At 42.1% G+C, this 17,116-nt stretch overlaps 1 protein-coding gene across 13 annotated transcripts in view; it reads right to left on the reverse strand.

The window, feature by feature from the left end:
• Positions 1-13,264, reverse strand: part of GIGYF2 (GRB10 interacting GYF protein 2) — a 79,315-nt gene extending 66,051 nt beyond the window's left edge. For 7 of the 13 annotated variants that reach the window (XM_030027055.2, XM_030027052.2, XM_041126833.1 and 4 more), the window contains exons 1-3: positions 13,150-13,236; positions 12,080-12,106; positions 643-722 (exon numbers count right to left, since the gene is read on the reverse strand). In XM_030027055.2, coding sequence (XP_029882915.1) covers positions 643-683 — 41 coding nt within the window. In that variant the 5' untranslated portion in view covers positions 684-722; positions 12,080-12,106; positions 13,150-13,236. Of the gene's footprint in view, positions 1-642; positions 723-12,079; positions 12,107-13,149 lie in introns of all 13 variants that reach the window. The other 6 variants (XM_041126834.1, XM_030027050.2, XM_030027048.2 and 3 more) reach the window with 3 other exon arrangements.
• Positions 13,265-17,116: the final 3,852 nt, after the last annotated feature.

Raw genomic sequence — 17,116 nt, forward strand, 5'->3', positions numbered from 1 at the left:
AATACTGAACAATAATCACACCTGTGTAATTACTCTTTAGCAAAAGCCAGGACAATGCATGTCAGACAAGCTGGAAAACTAACAGCTGACAAGATTACACAATATCATGGATTCCCTTTAACGCAATAGCTCATTTTTCCTGACACTTTTCAGTGTGCACATGCAGGAGACTATGACATGAAACGCACATTTTTACCATATTCCATATAGGTTTTTTTTTTTTAATATTAAATCTATAACTAAGCAAGCGGGTTTTTTTTAAGTCCAGTAAGGAGGGTCTAGGAACTTCCTTATTAGTACATATCACATGGAAAGACCAAACAAGTAAGTTGTCTTTCACTCACTTTGTGTATACCTCTGAGATCACCAACATTATTCCTCCCTCAGATACTTGGTAGCAATGCAAATGTTATGCATTACCACAGCATGAAACCCAACTCATTTCATATACAATGCCAACTTACAAAGTGAAGACTAATTTTATAATCTTGCTTTCAGTCACAAGCCACCGACTGAGGTGAAGCAGGATGGAACAACAAAGACATTATATCCCATTCAGTCTTATAATCAATTCAGTCCCAAAGGACAGAAATTCATAACATTCTTTTAAAATTTTAGACAAGGTTCCAGAAAAAAACTTACCATTCAGGCCCAAAGTTAAGTGTCTGAGTTTCTGCTGCCATTTTTTCCTGTTCTATTCCTCTTTTTTAAAAAGCGTGAACCTGAAAAATAACAATGTTTACTGTGAAAACAACTGGATTAATACAGTCCTTCATAAATTTCTTCACAATACAAAAGCACTCTGGTCATGCAAAGTGAAAACAAATTAACTATGTGGAAATTTTTTTTTCTCCCCCCCCCCCCCCCCCCCCAAGGAACCCATTTCAGCTCTCCAACACAGATTAATTTACTAACATAGGAGTAACTGCATCAAGATCTCTTCCCTAAATTCCTCTTGTAACAGCTCAAACAGGACACCGGATCAGGGTGTCTGAAGAAACAACTTGCACAAACAGTCCCTTTTCAAATCAGTGATTATCACAAGACAACCAAACACAGAGAATTTGATGCATAATCCTTTTCTGTAAGAACAGTAATGCTTAATTAACAGAATTGCAGCTTCCTGACAATTACAAGAGGATAAAAAAAAAAAAACACTAGAAGTGCAGCAAGAAAGATTTGCCAGTTGAGTGGCAGAGTATTCAAGAAATTTCCACTGCTCATTCCTGAAAAACCAGCCTTCTAAAGGTTCAGTACATCCAATGCTGTGACATTCTCCTAAATCTGCAGGCAGATGACAGTACTTCTCTCATTCTTGGTTTTATTAAGCAAAAAAATGCACAAATTAAGACTTCTTCTATTTTCATTCCTATTAGCCAAGGTCCTGCAGACACTAGTGAAGGTCAGGTCAAGTTCCTATACAGCAAGAGAAAGAACAAGACTAAGGGAAGGCTATGAAGTTTTCTCTCCCAGAACCAAGTTCAGCTCAGGCAGTTCTGGAGAAGTGTCTTTTGCAGTAAGAAAATACAGCTTCTTCTATCCTTCCAGCAACAGCAAAATCCAAATCTGCAGAGGAAGGGGTTTTGGTTTTTCAAAAATCAAACACACTGTAGCCAAAGCCCAAACAAAAAAGGATTTCTAACATTACCTACAGAAACTGGTTGATTAGACTTCAAGAACCCATAAAGACAGATGATAGGGAGGGAGCTTTGCCATATCAGAACTCTGTTCCTTAATAGACCCAAGGACTAAATAAGAAGCTTCATAAGTCTGTCTTTTGACAAACTATACTTTGCATGAAAAGGTGATGGAAAAGAAAAACAAAACATGGCAAGATAGAAGTGGAAAGGGCATTAGTTACTGCAAAAAAGACGACAAAACCAAACAACGGAAAGATTTTTTTCTTATATACATGCTACTGAAGTAATGATATGAAAGTAAAAAAAATAATAAATCAACAGCCTGAAAGCCATAAAATGCCAAAAAAAATCATGCTAAAATTGCTTGAGCAGATTTTACCCAAATCTTTCAGGCATAAGAGCACAAATAGTTGTAAAATTCCCTGCAGCCTAAACCTGCCAACCAATGCTCAGCTCACATACTTCTACTACACACCATATTAACTTCTTTAACACTATATAACAAAATGGGATTATCTCACTACATGCACCAGAAACTAATACAAAAATATCCAGCTATTCTCACAGGCCTAGTTAGAGATGATTTTGGTCTGATTTGGGTTGCCTTTTTGAAGCAGCCGACAGCTCATTAGAATGTTCACAGTATATCCATTCATCATTCTGCCAATAAGGTTAGGTACCTAAAGAAGACACACAGCAGCCACATGTGAAAATACCATGGGGCAAATCAAGCAAACCATCTTGCACACTTGGGCAGAGACAAGCCTATAACACAATTCCTAGTAACCTTAATTAGATGGCTGTCCATTTGCTTCCTGCAATGCCTGTAATCCTTCTGCTGGGGAGGTGTAGCAGGGAGAGCTTTCAGATCAACCCATGTGGATCAGCAGGGAACCTGGGATCTTTAGCTCCTAACATTGAAAGCTAGCTTAGGAATACCAAAAAGACTGGCATTGAATGCTAAACTGCAATGAAAACACAGCTGAACAGCATCAGATCCAAGGATAAAGCACTAAAATCCAGTTAGGACTGAGCAGTTTACTAGTTTTGGACCCACTGGGCCCCACCCTCTTCAGCCTCTGGGTTTGCTTCCCAAAAATTGAGGGTACTGTGTCCTCTTTCTCTACTAGACTCCTAAGCACTTTAGTACCTACAACCATACTCAAGGCCTACTAATCTCATCCCACTGAGCTGCAAAATGGCTTTCCTTGTCCCTCATTTTGGCCACCACACTTTGTTTTGGGAACTCTTTGCTGGCTTCCTCTTCTGTATTGCATTCAGATAAGTTACTTCCTCCCTAGAAGTTCTGACTGTATGAATTTTGAATTGAAAGCAAGACACCTCTAAGTGGATGAAATTGTAGCTGAACAGGGAAAAAACCCAGAATAAAAGACAGATCTGCAGATGATTTGAGGAGGTGTAACAGCTGAATTTACTCTAATAGGCAATATAACCCAGAAATAAAACATACATGAAAAAGAAATTACAGGCAAAGCTGAGAGAAAACCCTTGGAAAGGAGGCACTCAGGAAACAGGTAATGATTTGGAAGGAGGGGAGCAGAGGAACAAAGAGACTCAAGAAAGCTAAGCAAGCGCGCAAGAGGAGTACCCTTAGCCATGTCAGAGCAGACAAGATTGGGAAAGCAAAAACCATGCGCTGCTTAGGCTGGTTCACAAAGCAGCAGCCAAAAGGTGAGGGCACAAAAGCCAAACTGGAGAGGAACCTCTGACAGGGACTGCACAACACACGGTCAGTGTGCAAATGAGACGCTGTACTAACTGGAAAGGCAAGTTGGGGTGGACCACGCAGCGCTTGCATCATGAGAGGAAAGAGTCAGGGTGGAACAAGAAAAAGGGTGAGGAATTAAGAAAAGGGAGTGAACCATCAGGTCATGAATTTAGCTATTTTGGCCAAGGAAAAGGCATGAATTTATCAGATCTTTATTATCTAGATACATTTCTTAGGCTCTAAACTTCAATATTAATAATTAAAATGTTAATTTTGGTCTTTTTTTATTTATGCTGCCTCCTTATTAATCAAGGATGGCAAATCACAAAAATATATACTTAACACATTTCCTCCTTAATATAATTTGATGGAGGAAAAAGCCCCTTTCTGAACTGCTAGAGTTTTGTAAATCAAGAATTTCTACACATTCATGGCTATTGATTGAGGAATCTGCACAGCCACAGATTTTTAATGGGCAAAGAGCACACAGGGACAGCCTCAAGTTGAAGCAAGAAACTGAGACAATATTTTGCTAAGGTCCAGTTAGCACCGCTGCTTGGGCAAGAATGTCACCTGAGGGCTTCCCACCACTCCTTCAAAGGGGAACTTTTTCTCCAAGGTTTTCTTCAAATCAGGTCAATCCTTGATCAAGGTGCCAGTGCAACCCTACAAACAGTTGCAGTTTTCCTGCATATTTAGGGAAAAACGGAACTGCTTCACAAACTGGAACTGGGACCCCATTTTCCTGGTGTGGTACTGCAGCCACCAGCCCACTATCAGCATGCAGGACTGAAAAGAGAAGAAAACACATCAACCTCACCATTAACCTGCAGACTGGCAAGGGAAAAAAACATCCTTTCTATTTTGTCAGCAGCTTAGTACTTTGGAAGTCAGAAGTCCATCCTCCAAGAAGACACAAAATGCAATCCAATAACATTAAGCCTTTAAGTGGCTTTCACTCACAATTAACAGGTAATATTATATGTACAGAAGTTGCTATCAGCAACATTCACCTTATTTCCTTGGTTTGCTTTAGGTACAATGGTTGTTTTACCAAGCTCGTGTTTTTTTTAAATTATTTTTCAAGCTTGCTATTTAGTACCCAACAAATCTATTAAAGCTCTCACAAACATCTGCTTCAGACACAAGTCAGAACTTGAGTCTACCAGCTAGATTGTTGTGTTAAAATGCGTAAGATGATGTTTCAGTTGAAAAAAATCTAAAGGTCTATAATTGCTGTGGCACATTTTGGCCACAAGCTCTGGTCTTTTAAAACATATAGCTATCTAATAAATATATAGGCAAAAAGCTGTTTTTCAGAGACTTTAAAAGATCTAAACTGCCATGTTTTCCAGACTTTGCTCAACCTCAGGATTTACATTAAATTGACATTCTAAGGTCTGTCCCTTACTCATGGGCACTTGAGTTAAGATTTTCAGGCAATGTTAAACTCCTACATTCCCATTATAGAATTTTGTCGGCTTGTACCACATGGCAATCTGTCTCACCAAGATGTTTTGCTCTTTTGGAGAGAGATAAACTGATTCTTAGTATCCCAAGCTGAGTCTAGGCAATGACTGCACTCAGGTCTGCCCATCTAATCTTTCCTACAGACAAAAAAAATTTAAATATTTGGGCTGCAATTTATAGCTTTGACACTGCTGCTTGCTTAGGTTTTTTATTAACTTTGGAAACATATACCTTGGAAAAAAAGATATACCACTGATCCTTCCTATACACAGCTATTTTATTTTGAAATGGTCTACTGTTTGATCAGAGATGTTTAAAAAAAAGTACTCTTTCCTTTCAAGGTAGTTCTGTTGCTACTGTAGGTTTGAAACAGCCTTTTTAACCTAGAAATTGGCTGAAAATTAAGAACCAAAGAACACAATAGAAATCTAACTCGAGCAGATTCAAGTGCAAGGAATTGGGTTCTCCTTAAATAAACTTGGAACAGGAATTTAACAGCAGTGCTCCATCATGCAACAGCAACATTACATCAAGATGATAAAACTTCACCTTCCACAAGCAAAAAAAACATTCCACAAGCAGCTACTGGAGCTAGTTAATTCCAGTGCCACTAACTGCATTTTTAAAAAAAATTAACAGGTTGACTGAATAATTAATGCTGATTTTCTCTAATTCTTGAAATATTAAAGATGATGCAGATTGTATGCAAGCTACCTTTTAAGTACAGTGGTAAGCAGGATGACTCAGGTGGCTATACTAACCAGTGTCTTTGATATTAATCATTGGTTAAAGCAGACAACACTGATTAAAGGACAATGACATAATTAAGGCCAGCCAACACAGATTTATAGAAGACATTCAGTCAAAGTATAATTTTGTAAGAGTAGAAATTTCATTGCTCAAGCAAGTAGGTGAAATAAATTTTAACTTCTCCAGGACATTTTGATTAAGTAGAATGCTAAAAAGGACAAAATCATTCAGAACCACATGAAAAGTCTCAAATTATCACAACCTATTTTCTCTTTTAACCTTCTCTTCTAAAAAATCTAAAAAACCCATCTCAGAAGGCAAAACATTATCAAAACATAGTAAAAGGTAAGAAGCTATCCTCTACTTCTATAGAATCTGTAACAGTGGCCCACATAACTTCTAAAACCTGAGGATGACAAACATGGATATGGTAAATAATGGCAATGACACATCATCAATAATACCATTATGAATTATTCAATTACTCAGTCCAGTATAGCAGGATGCCTTTAATAAGGCCAAGCATACAATCAAAAGACTCACAAGCAGAAAACATAAGTGATATACAACAAATGCAAGACTATTCTGGAAAAACACAGTTCTGAAACCAATCTGAGATTTATGACATTAATCAGCTGAAGAGGAACATATGATACAACATTGACAAGAACAGCTAACAGAAAACACTGAATACAGAAATAAGGACACATAGAGTGGATTTTATCACTGCAGGGATACTGTGTCCTGTTCTGTTGTCCATAAGGCAATAAAGCTGATAAATCAGGTGTTCAAAAATTGATAGAACATGACAGATACGCCTTACAGCAGGGGAAAAAAAAAAAAAACCACACCAAAGCTGTATTTATTGAGCTTTGAGAAAAACTTAAGTATCTTGCTTAGTCTGTAAATGATCATGCAGGTAAAAAAGGCTGAAGACGCACATTTATTCAGTGAAGGGACTGAAGCAAGAAATTCAGAGATAAACAACAGAGTAAGTTGTTTTCAGGTCAACACTAAATTATTTTCTAAAAAGTATGTTTTAGTTTAAACAGAAAATTAATGAGAAAAAAAATCCAGTAGTCACATTACACAAGATGCCAGATGAGCCACAGTAGTCCCTTCTGGCTTACCAAGCCTTTATCCTGGTAAAGGTGGTGAATTTTTCAAGGCCTATCTACCCACACACCAAGAGGAAGTTTTTCCTAAGGGAACAATGTCTAAACCATCCACTTCTCCAGAAACCACACCTCTATTACTACGTTACATTTTTAGATCTCCTAAAGTCTTATAACCTTCCTGTCTCAAATCATCACAAAAGTGTTTCAATCTCTCAGTAGTTTCTGGTCAAAAATTGTCCATGACATTCTACAATGGCAGGACCAAGCCGACCACCCTCTGCTTACTTCACACAGATCCATTTAAAGCTTCATGGAGTGCTGCAGCTTGCAACATGCTGCACCGCAGTCAAGAGCGACAACCACAAGAAGTAGGCACTGAAGCTCTTCTAGGATAGGATAACAAGAGAGACTAAAGAGACCTGTACACCTAACAAAATCCAAGAAAAATAAAGGAACGTTAAATATCACAATTCCAGATATTTTCCTCCTTTTCTACTGACTACTGTGAACTTGGTGGTTAGAGGTAGGTTAGAGAGCTAACCGCTTCTTGCTTCACCTGAACACAAACGAATGTGAAAGCTTTTCCCAGTTTTTCCACCAGAAAGCAGTGTGACCTCCACCTTTCTCACAAGATTTCCAGCCAAAGGCAGACACCAGGGATTAAGCTCCAAGCAGTCGGGGACCACACCCTTGGCCCTGCCACTGGCTAGAACGCAAACGACTTCTCATTCCAAATCCTGTCCCAAAAACCTGCCAGCACTCGTTTTCCAGCTGAAAATCACTTCCACATCTGTCTACCTTGTACATCGACAATTTGCTGGTAGGTAAATATTTAGTCTGTGCCATTCCACAAGATATTACAGATGAGAATGCTGAGCCTGTCTACCTGCTCCTCAACACAGCCAGTTGCCAGACTACAGCGTGGTTTTGGTTGCATTCCTGCAGCACCTCTCTCCCACTCATCACACATTGTACAGCCCACACATATATTCAAAGTGGCAGAACAAAGTTCCAGACTACATTCACTGAAAACATTCATTGAATTAACAGATCTGGGGTCTTGTGGGGTTTTTTTGGTTTTGTTTTTAAACGTCATTTACATAAGCAGCTGCTTTGGCTTGTAGAAATTCTCTCCCTCCACCCTTTCTTAAGGTTTCCTACTCGTGCAGTTCTGAGACATCCTATACTTCAGGAAACAAATATTCAACAGTAAGAAAGCATCTAATAAAAAGTCCTAACAAAGAGAATTGGTGTGTATATCAGATTGCACGTGTTCATCAACCAGGAAGTCAGAAGGTAACTTGTTACTACATCTGAATTACAACACTTCAATAGCTTATCACTTTTCTTCTCTTTATGTTAATATCACTAAAGATATTCACTTGTTTTGATCTATCTTTGTAAACTGACTTGTGATGTTACCCTGATCCTGCCTTAGTACACTTAAAGCTTACTATAACATAAATAAAGTTACATATACAGATGATTCAGCATTAACTAAGCCTAATGTAAAAGCTTCCACTGGTTTTAATGGTAGTTGAACTGGGCCTCCAATTTATTAAATCAAGTTATTAGATGCTTTTACTTAAAAACCCTGCCATATGCTACTTCCATGATCAGCCTCACTGACTTTCTATCACACACATTATTCAGTCTAACACTGACATCAGCCCTGCTTTGAGCAGGGGGCTGGAACAGACAACCACCAAAGGCTGGTCTCTTCCAACCCAAATCACCCTCAGATTCTACCATACATGGCTTACAAAAAAAAAAAAAAAAAAAAAAAAAAAAGCAGTTCATACATCCATTACTTGCCAGTCATACCAACTCCTTGCCACGTGACATTCTGACTCTAAGTCTGAAGTTATATAAATTCAGCTAACCATTCATCATCATAAAACTTCACCCAAAGTAATTTTCACAGTGTACAAAATGCATCTTTTCCTCTGTTTTTTTCCAATCTGAACTGACATGCCACAACACGCAGACCACAAATCTGCTTTTACCCAATCTGATCTACACGTGGACATCTATAGCCTCTCAATCTCCCAGTCACACAAACCAGTATCTTTATCATAAAATACTATCAACAGTATGCAAAGTACTTAAATTTGTTGTCAGTGACAGGAGGTAAAAAAAAAATTCATAGTAACCACAACCTGAAAGAAGTATTTCTCTACTGAATGAAAAGGACCAAATACCCAGTAACAAAACATTACCTTCACAAAGTGTAATGCATCATGCTTACTTTCACTGTAATAACAACTATTTAACATACAAAAATATTTTTCTAACTGGCTTATTTTCCTAACATGTTATACGTAAGCTCGTTTATCTGTTTATAATGACAGATTACATATACAAGAGCCACCACTGAAGTAATCATTCTTTCTTATTTGCTTAGGTTTTTTAAAACATACAGCCAAAAAGATAGAAAGTCATGATGCGCAGCTTTAATAATTAGCTGAAGGAATCAAAAAATAGTAAGTCATCCAAAAGGTATTGTCAACAAGGCAGTATTTCAAGACAAATGTTCTAAATGTCCATCAAAATTTCTCATTGACCTATAGACTCTACTACCTCTACGGAGCTCTCCTGGTATCCCTTCTGCTTTTCTCCACAATCCTGAGGTCTCCATATATATATCCAGCTTCTAAATATTACAAGCTTTAAGGACTACAGGAGAGGCTTACTCCTGAAAACACACCTGGATTTCACACTTGTCAAAAACCTCAGATGCATCAAAACAATTCTGTGTATCCTTCCGATAAAAAAACAAAGGGGGAAGGGGGGGAAAGCACAGACATCAAGTCATTGCTACAGTTTCTATATTCAAGGAATGTTTCACCACCTTTAGAGAGAATGGACTGAGAGCCCTCCCTCTGGAAAAAAAGAGAAGTTGCCTCAGTGTGTTGATTACAAAATGTGTCCATCTCAGCTACTAACAAAGCAATGTAAAGACCTCTCTCTGCTACAAACCCCCACTACCACCTGAGCTAAAGATGAAAAAATAATGGTATTAAACATCACTATGATGAACTACATGGTTATATACATACAAGCACATATATACTACCAACAACCACAAGAGGGCCAATGTTGTATAGACCTTGTAATTGAAAAAGCACTTAATTCTTCTTAGTTCCATCCATAACTTACATACACCTTAAGCAAACCTGCTAAGTTTTCTCAGTTCTGACAATTTTCAAGCCAGATCATTTGTGCACCCAAAAAATGTTCAGGACTGAAAGAGAGGAAAGGAGAGACTAAGACGGGCTGAAAACTGACTTTGTTCCCATAAAAGCAAATACCATCCCCCCTGCAGCATTTCACACACCTAGGTTTTCAAATGTCACTCAATGAATTAAAACAAATTGATGAGAAAACCACACAAAGAAACAAAGTCCCTTTCAACACAAATGCTTCTTCAGTAACAAAGAGATGGGCTTCTCCTTACCAAAGCATCCTATGTATCTCTAACAAGCTATGGAAGAAGGACAAAGCAGATCAGGCCTGTGCTTTTACATTTGTGAGTGGAAATTTTATTGCTCTGCCCCTTAGCTCTGTCTATCTATAATCATGAATTAAATATAGCTTATCTCCACTCATCTTTGAGCAGAAGCTGGGGTGGGGGGCGGGGGGGGCAGACACCAAACAGAAAGATGAGGAAAAAATGCCAGAAGAGGAATTTTTTTTCTAAATTGGACTATGAGAAGATTTAACATCATACCTTAAAAAGCCCTAAGAAGGAATTTTTAAGACCTTAATGAAAGAATAAGAAACATACATTTGACAGTTACTTGAATTTACAAGATCAGACAAAAGTAGGCAGAATCAAATTTCATATTCTTGGCATTTCAAACAAACAAAAAAAAATCTAAAGAGCTGGAAGCCTGAACTACTTTAAAGGAGGAGGCAGAGGGGAAGGAAAAGACCATGGTCCAGGTGCCTAGCTCATCTTCATCAATTACTGTGAACCAATGTTTCCCTTGTATGCTTAAATAGAAAGACCTTTCAGCAGAGACATCTTTCAGCAAACCACCTCTTCAGCCAGTCAGCTGCCCACATGAGATAGTCCATATGACTTTGACATCTAGTTGTTTTTAAATGAAGTATCTATAGATCTTAAAAGAGCTACTAACTTTTTTCTTACATTCAGGTATAAGAAACTCCAGTTTATGACAACTGGCCTTAGGAGACAGCAAGCATAGAAGAGATGCAATGGTGCTTAGTCTAAATTCCTTAAAAAAAACCCCAAACCTTCTTTACAGTCTCCTTACACAAAAAATCTTTTCCTCAATAAAGGAGTAAAACATTTGGAAAAATTAAGTTGCAAAGCCCTCAACTCTCTATCTACAAGCATTTCTTTCACTTACATCAGCATAAAGATCAGATTTTTCATTTACTGTATGTTTTAGGAAGGCAAGAAAAAACACTAATAGGAGTATCTGAGGATATTTTACAGTCCTCTTAAAATCAACATGAAAAGAGGATCTGCAAGAATCCAAGTTTTTACTGTGATACCAAATTATTTTTGTAAGCACCCTGTGAAAAAAGTCATCACTTTGTGACTACTTAGCATTTTAAGTGCTAAGCTCTTGCTTTAAAAGACAGGCTCAAGAAACCATTCAGAAAACGTCCCAAAAGAAATGCAGTGACCAGGTACCCCCATGCATGTTCATGTATCCAGGGACTGGGAGAGCCTGAACACCTCTTAAAATCATTAAAAAAACCTAGTCTTTATATACACTACTGTCAGATATGGAAAGTGGCTATCGAAGTCTCAACACAAGAAGCGGGTCTTGCTGGAAGTGCCATTCGACTTTCATGGATAAATCTCTACCTTCTTTTTGATATAGTTAACCATTAGACAGAATCTTTTTAGTTTTTTTAATCACACATTCAGTGAGAAATTAACACAGACACACATGACCATTGACAGGAGTTAACCTGTATAGCTATATGAGCCTGGAGAGTGAATGGGGTGCAGAAGGAGCAATGGACACTCCAACATTCCTGTTGACACCCCCAGGACTCATTAGGGCACACATTTTTACCTCAGCATCAGCTAACTGTTCAAAGGATGTCTATTCAAGTGAACGGCCCAGATACCAATACCTCATAATACTAAAGTTCTTAATATCTACTGGAGCCAACACGCAATAACAGAGCTCAAAAATACCAGAACAAAGCTTTTGTTGATAACAACTGCAACCCATTTTGTTTACAAAGGTTCCCAATTATCACACTGTGCATCTATAAAATGTTCTACTCACAAAGCAGCAAATTAATATGTGTTTATTAAAAAGTTTCTTAAGAACAGAAGCAACCAGCAGAGTTATGGGGGAAAAAAAAAAAAAAGTCACACGTACTTTCCAGGAACTTGCCCAAGTCAGCTCCTGAAGCAAGAAAACAGAACGAGCAGCAAGAAGTTAGAAGAACATAATCAGAATTCAGAAGTTCCCTCCCCTCCCACCCAAGAAAACAGACACTTAAGAATTAACAGGTAAACAATTACAGTAGAAAACCAAAAACACTGAGCTGAAGGTTACTGGGGAAAATGTAGGTTTTATTCCAAAGTGCTACTTGGCAACACCTCCTTTCAGCCTACAACTTGTCCCACTTCAAAGTGCAATTACACAGAGTTGAAAGAGTGGAGACTGCTTTGTTGACACTGAAACTACTTGTCTTGGATCAATACCAAACGTACACAATCCTGATCGATGTTCTCTTCAGCGTGCCAAGGCCTCTCCAGTCAAACTCTGCTGGTCATTGCTGCTCCCAACACCCTGCTGCCTGGGGGTGGGGGGGGAAGGCTCGAGTGCTCGACGAGCTCCCTCCTTTCTCAAGCCTGTGTAACCTGACAGGACTGGGCGTGCTGGCAGTGGGGCACACACAGCCTTCAACGAGGGCGCACCTGCCCGCGGCGCTGCCGGAGCACAGGCCCACTCTCACCAGGCTGGCAGGGGACGAGCGAGTTCACAAGAGTTACTGTGAGGAGAGAGGGCGCCGGGGATGCCGCTGCCAGCCCCGGAGGGCCTGAGGAGCCCTGGGCGCCCCGCCGTCGCCTGACATGCACCATCTCCCCCCGCCGGGACCTGCTGCCAAGGAGCCGCATGGGGAGAGCAAGGCCCGCACCCCCGAGCGGGGCCAGGCCCCACAAACCCTGCAAAAGCGCATCGCCAGGAACGCAGGGGAGGCCCTCCGGGCGCGCCCCTCGCCGCCGGGCCGGGACGGCCTCGCCTCCCGGTAGGCCGCAGGGCGCCTCGGGGCTGCGGCACCCGCGGCGGACAGGAGCCGCCGGCAAGGCCGGTGCTCGGCGCGCGGCCTAGGCCCGCTCCCGCAGGCGGGGAGTGCGGCGGCAGCGGGAGCGCGGCGGCGGGGAGGCGACGGGGGCGGCCAAAACGGTGGCGGGGGCAGGGAGCCGGCGGGACGGCGTTACCTGCGCTCCCGGACGGAGAGTCCCTCACGGCCACAGCGACTCCTCAGCCCCAACAACACAAGATGGCGGTTGCGCCGCCACGCAACGTCACGTGAGAGCAGGCCCCGCCCCCTGCCTCCGCTGCGGGACCCGGATGAGCGACGGTACTCCCCCCACCCCGCAGGCACCGCCCGCGTGACGAGACGGCGCCGCGCGCACAGGCAGGGAGGAGGCGGTCCCCCAGCAGCTGCGCGCGCATGTCCCCCTACCCACCCCCCCTTCCCGCGGGAGCGCGGGCGCCCCCTGCCGGAAGCACGCGCCGACTGCAGCCCCCCCCCCCCCCCGCACAGCCCTGTGGGAAGGTGGGGGTGCTGCAGCAGCGGGGGCGGGGGGAGGGGGGGGGGAACCGGTTGGTTCCCCGTTCCGGGCCCGCTGCGCCTCCCGCCCCGCCTCTTTTCCCGGAGCACCGGGTCGCCCTCAGCCTGAGCCCCCCCCGGCAATTAAATTACCGCGTCAGCCTCCTGCCGTGGCCAGGCCTCGCAGCGCCAGGCGCAACGCGGCCGTTCCGTGCCGGGGCCTGGGCCGCTGAGGTAAATTACTGCTCGGCCGCTGCCTGCGCGTCCCGGGGGACACCCGTTATCACCCGCAGCCTTCCCCTTTCCCTCCTTGTAGGTTACGCGTAGGTAATTCCGCCTTACTGGTGGCACTGAAAGGCCACAAGGAACTGCCTTAAGTGAGAAGCGAGCAGGTTTTGAGCACAGGCGGTGTGCGGGCACGGAGGGCAGGACGCATCCCACGGGGATCAGGCCTGCGGGTGTGCTGCTGTGGGAGAGACAGCCTGGGAGGAGGCCCCTGCTGCTGCTGCTTACAGGGGAAGGGCATTAGGTGGTACATATTTTGACTCCAGATTTACTGATGGAAAAATCAGGGAGCTCACAGCAAACGTTTTTCAGCTAAAAATAGTCATTTATTTTTAGTCCTAAACCCGATATTAGTACATGATGCAGAATAGCACCATGTGCTTCCTTCAGCCTAAAAAACTGCTCTTGGCTGTTACGTGCTATTGAAGGTATAACCATTTTCAGCTGAAACAATTTCACTCCAATCATGATTTCAGCCACAGTCCATGAAGCTTTCTCCCTCCTCCTCTAGGTGAATAAATACTTGTCATTGTGCACTGAACCCCGGCCAAAAACAGTGCAACAGTGAACAGAAGTGATTCTTCTGAACTAATGGGTTGAAAGCCTGTAATTCTTGGGGCTTATTTTTAGCTGAGAGCAACATAGAACTACTTCACCCAAAAATCTTAGAATGAAATTTCTCCTGTAGGAGGCTGGTGTGTAAAAGCAAAGCTCTTTAGCAAAGGGCTGGTCTCTGATAAGCTGCATTTGATCCCCCTGGTTGTTGTCACACAGCTTAAGCCAATACTAGTAACGGTATGGGGAGAGAGAGAGGCAGCCCTGAGTTGCAAGCTGTCAGTGAGAACTTCCAACTTGACTGCAGAAGTGGCTGTGCCTTGTTATTCTACTTATTGAATGTGAGTTTGAGCACTCAAAAATACTTCCACATGCTCCAAGACAAGCTGTATCTGAGATGGGAGAAGTTTAGCACTTGTGGAAATTTTTTTATCCCAGTTCACACAAACGTGATATTATTGAGACAAAAAATTCAAGAAGAGGTGTGTCTGAAACATGCCTCATCTGCAGAACTTGGGCATTTTTTTAAAAATACCTCAAGGAAACTCAGGTTACTTTTTTTTTTGGTAATAGCAGATGCATCTTAAATCTTCCACAACACTCATTCGAGCAGAACAGGGAGACTGTAACTGTAATGAAAACTCAAGACTGTACCTGTGTGGTTAAATTCCTGCATGGTTCAATTCCAGGACTTCAGCTGACACTGTGTAGGTGTGAAATCACCGCAGCAGCTGGTCTGGGTACCAAGGGCACAATGTATTTGAGAGCCCTGGACTACCGTGCCAATTCATCCTCACTATTAAAAATCCACATGCAGGGAGGTGGCATCCCTAACAAACTAAAAACCTTCCCTATTGACCCATTGTTTTCACCCATCCTGGCTTGGAAGCGAGAGCCTGCCTCCCTCAGTATGGTACAGTAGTGGAGCTACAAACATGGAGAACAGCTTTGAAATGGTAAATAATGGTCATAAAGCAGCCCAGAAGATGTGGCAGAATCTGTCATGTTTCCCTTTACCACCCCCACTTTTTGTCATTTGAAAAAGTGGCTCCCCTGTTCGTCAAAATATCAGGGATTTTGTCTGAGAAGAGTCAATATCTTCTTGGCAGCCTCTGTTTTCCATGTCCTCATTTGTCACATCCCTAACAATAATAAAAACAACAGACAAGGCAGGCAGGTGAACATCCAACTGTAGTTTTTAAAGGCAGTCACTTCAGTGCATCTGTGACCTCAGATGGCTTATGCTGAAAGACAGACTACCACAAATACACTGCTACTTCTGAAACACCCAATTATTTTAACATGTCTTTCCCACATGTGGCAAGCTGAGTTTGAAAGGCAACAATAAAGCACTCCAGTTACTCCAATCCGTCTTGCAAGGGATTTATTTGGATGCTCCCATAAGGTTAAAATTTGATTTGGTCACCTTAATCCTCACAGATACAACCTGAGCCCCAAGCCAGGAAGAACCTGATGATACTGTTTCCCTTTCTCTCCTGTGTTTACACTGAGCTTTGTAGGCAAGACTTCCTGCCACCGCACACTGTCCCCTGCAGCTAGCAACAATGGCTAAACAGAAGCATCATTGAGAAACACAGTGCGATCCGAGTATCCAGACAGGCTGAACCCATCCTCGGTGCAGGCTGAAATGCTAGTGACTCCTCTACTATACGTCTCCTACTCTGGGAAACTTTAAACAAAACCACTCCAGGGAGTTCCCATTCTAGGAGATGAGTGACTTGAGGCAAATCTTTGTCCATTCTGGGAGAGACCCATAAACACAACAGGTTTTTCATCAAACTTCTCTACTTACCATCACAAACAGACTTCGAGTCACTTGGAGCACGTCAGCAGTGCGAGTCCGGTATTGATGTACCAGCAGCTATCCGTAAAGAGAGTTGGGATTGCCAGGACCTTTAAGAGCCACCTGTGGTGACATCAGGCATAAAAGGAGGCCAGAGCATCAACGGTTGTGATATATTAATTATGGGTAAATACAATGAAGTATTGTCAGCCAGTAAGTATTAGATGGGAGACTAGCTAGACAATGCGTTTAGTACTTCTGCATAACCTAATGACATTGCTATTCAGTCCAATAGTTGCCAGCAAAACAGAACAATTTAGAAAGCAGTTTACCGGTGTCAATTTTTGCAAAGCTAATTTCAAAACGCACATTGCTGTAACTTCAAAATAAATGTACATCCAAAAGCACTTACTGTTCACTGCACTGAATAAAGGCCCAACTAACAAAACCTATTTGAACTGAACAAAGCTACCACAGACGCACTGCTCATTTCCTTATTGAAACTTGTTAGCTGGAGTTGACTCAAATCTATTAAAATAAAACCACTGGAAGCCCTTTTTCCACCATCTCCTCTTGCTGCCCTGGGCTACTCACCCAGCTGCACATGCAGAGCAGCACGAGTCAGCAGTGCTTGCTATACTGTGGAGAAGAAAGAAAATCAAGAGCTGCAGTGTTGCAATTTTCCTGTGGAAATGGAGACTAAGGAACTTCACCCTGATTTTACCTGACCTCTGAGTCCCAAGGGCTCACAGACACACAGCGAATGCATTGACTGCTGACAACGTACAGAGCGGAGCTGCACTAGATAAAATATTTACGTCTTCCATTTCATCACTAGATCATACCTGAAATGATGTATGGTTAAACCCCCTCCTGAGCCCCCCCGCCAAACTGGCCCTGCCTGGCCTTAGCAGATCAGCAACAGTAGAAACAAGATGCTTGGACATATTTTCATATGTCCACATATGTTTCTTTTTCTCCCTTCTAT

This window comes from Aquila chrysaetos, chromosome 10 (genome assembly GCF_900496995.4).
Source record: "Aquila chrysaetos chrysaetos chromosome 10, bAquChr1.4, whole genome shotgun sequence".
NCBI classification, from domain to species: Eukaryota; Metazoa; Chordata; class Aves; order Accipitriformes; family Accipitridae; genus Aquila; species Aquila chrysaetos.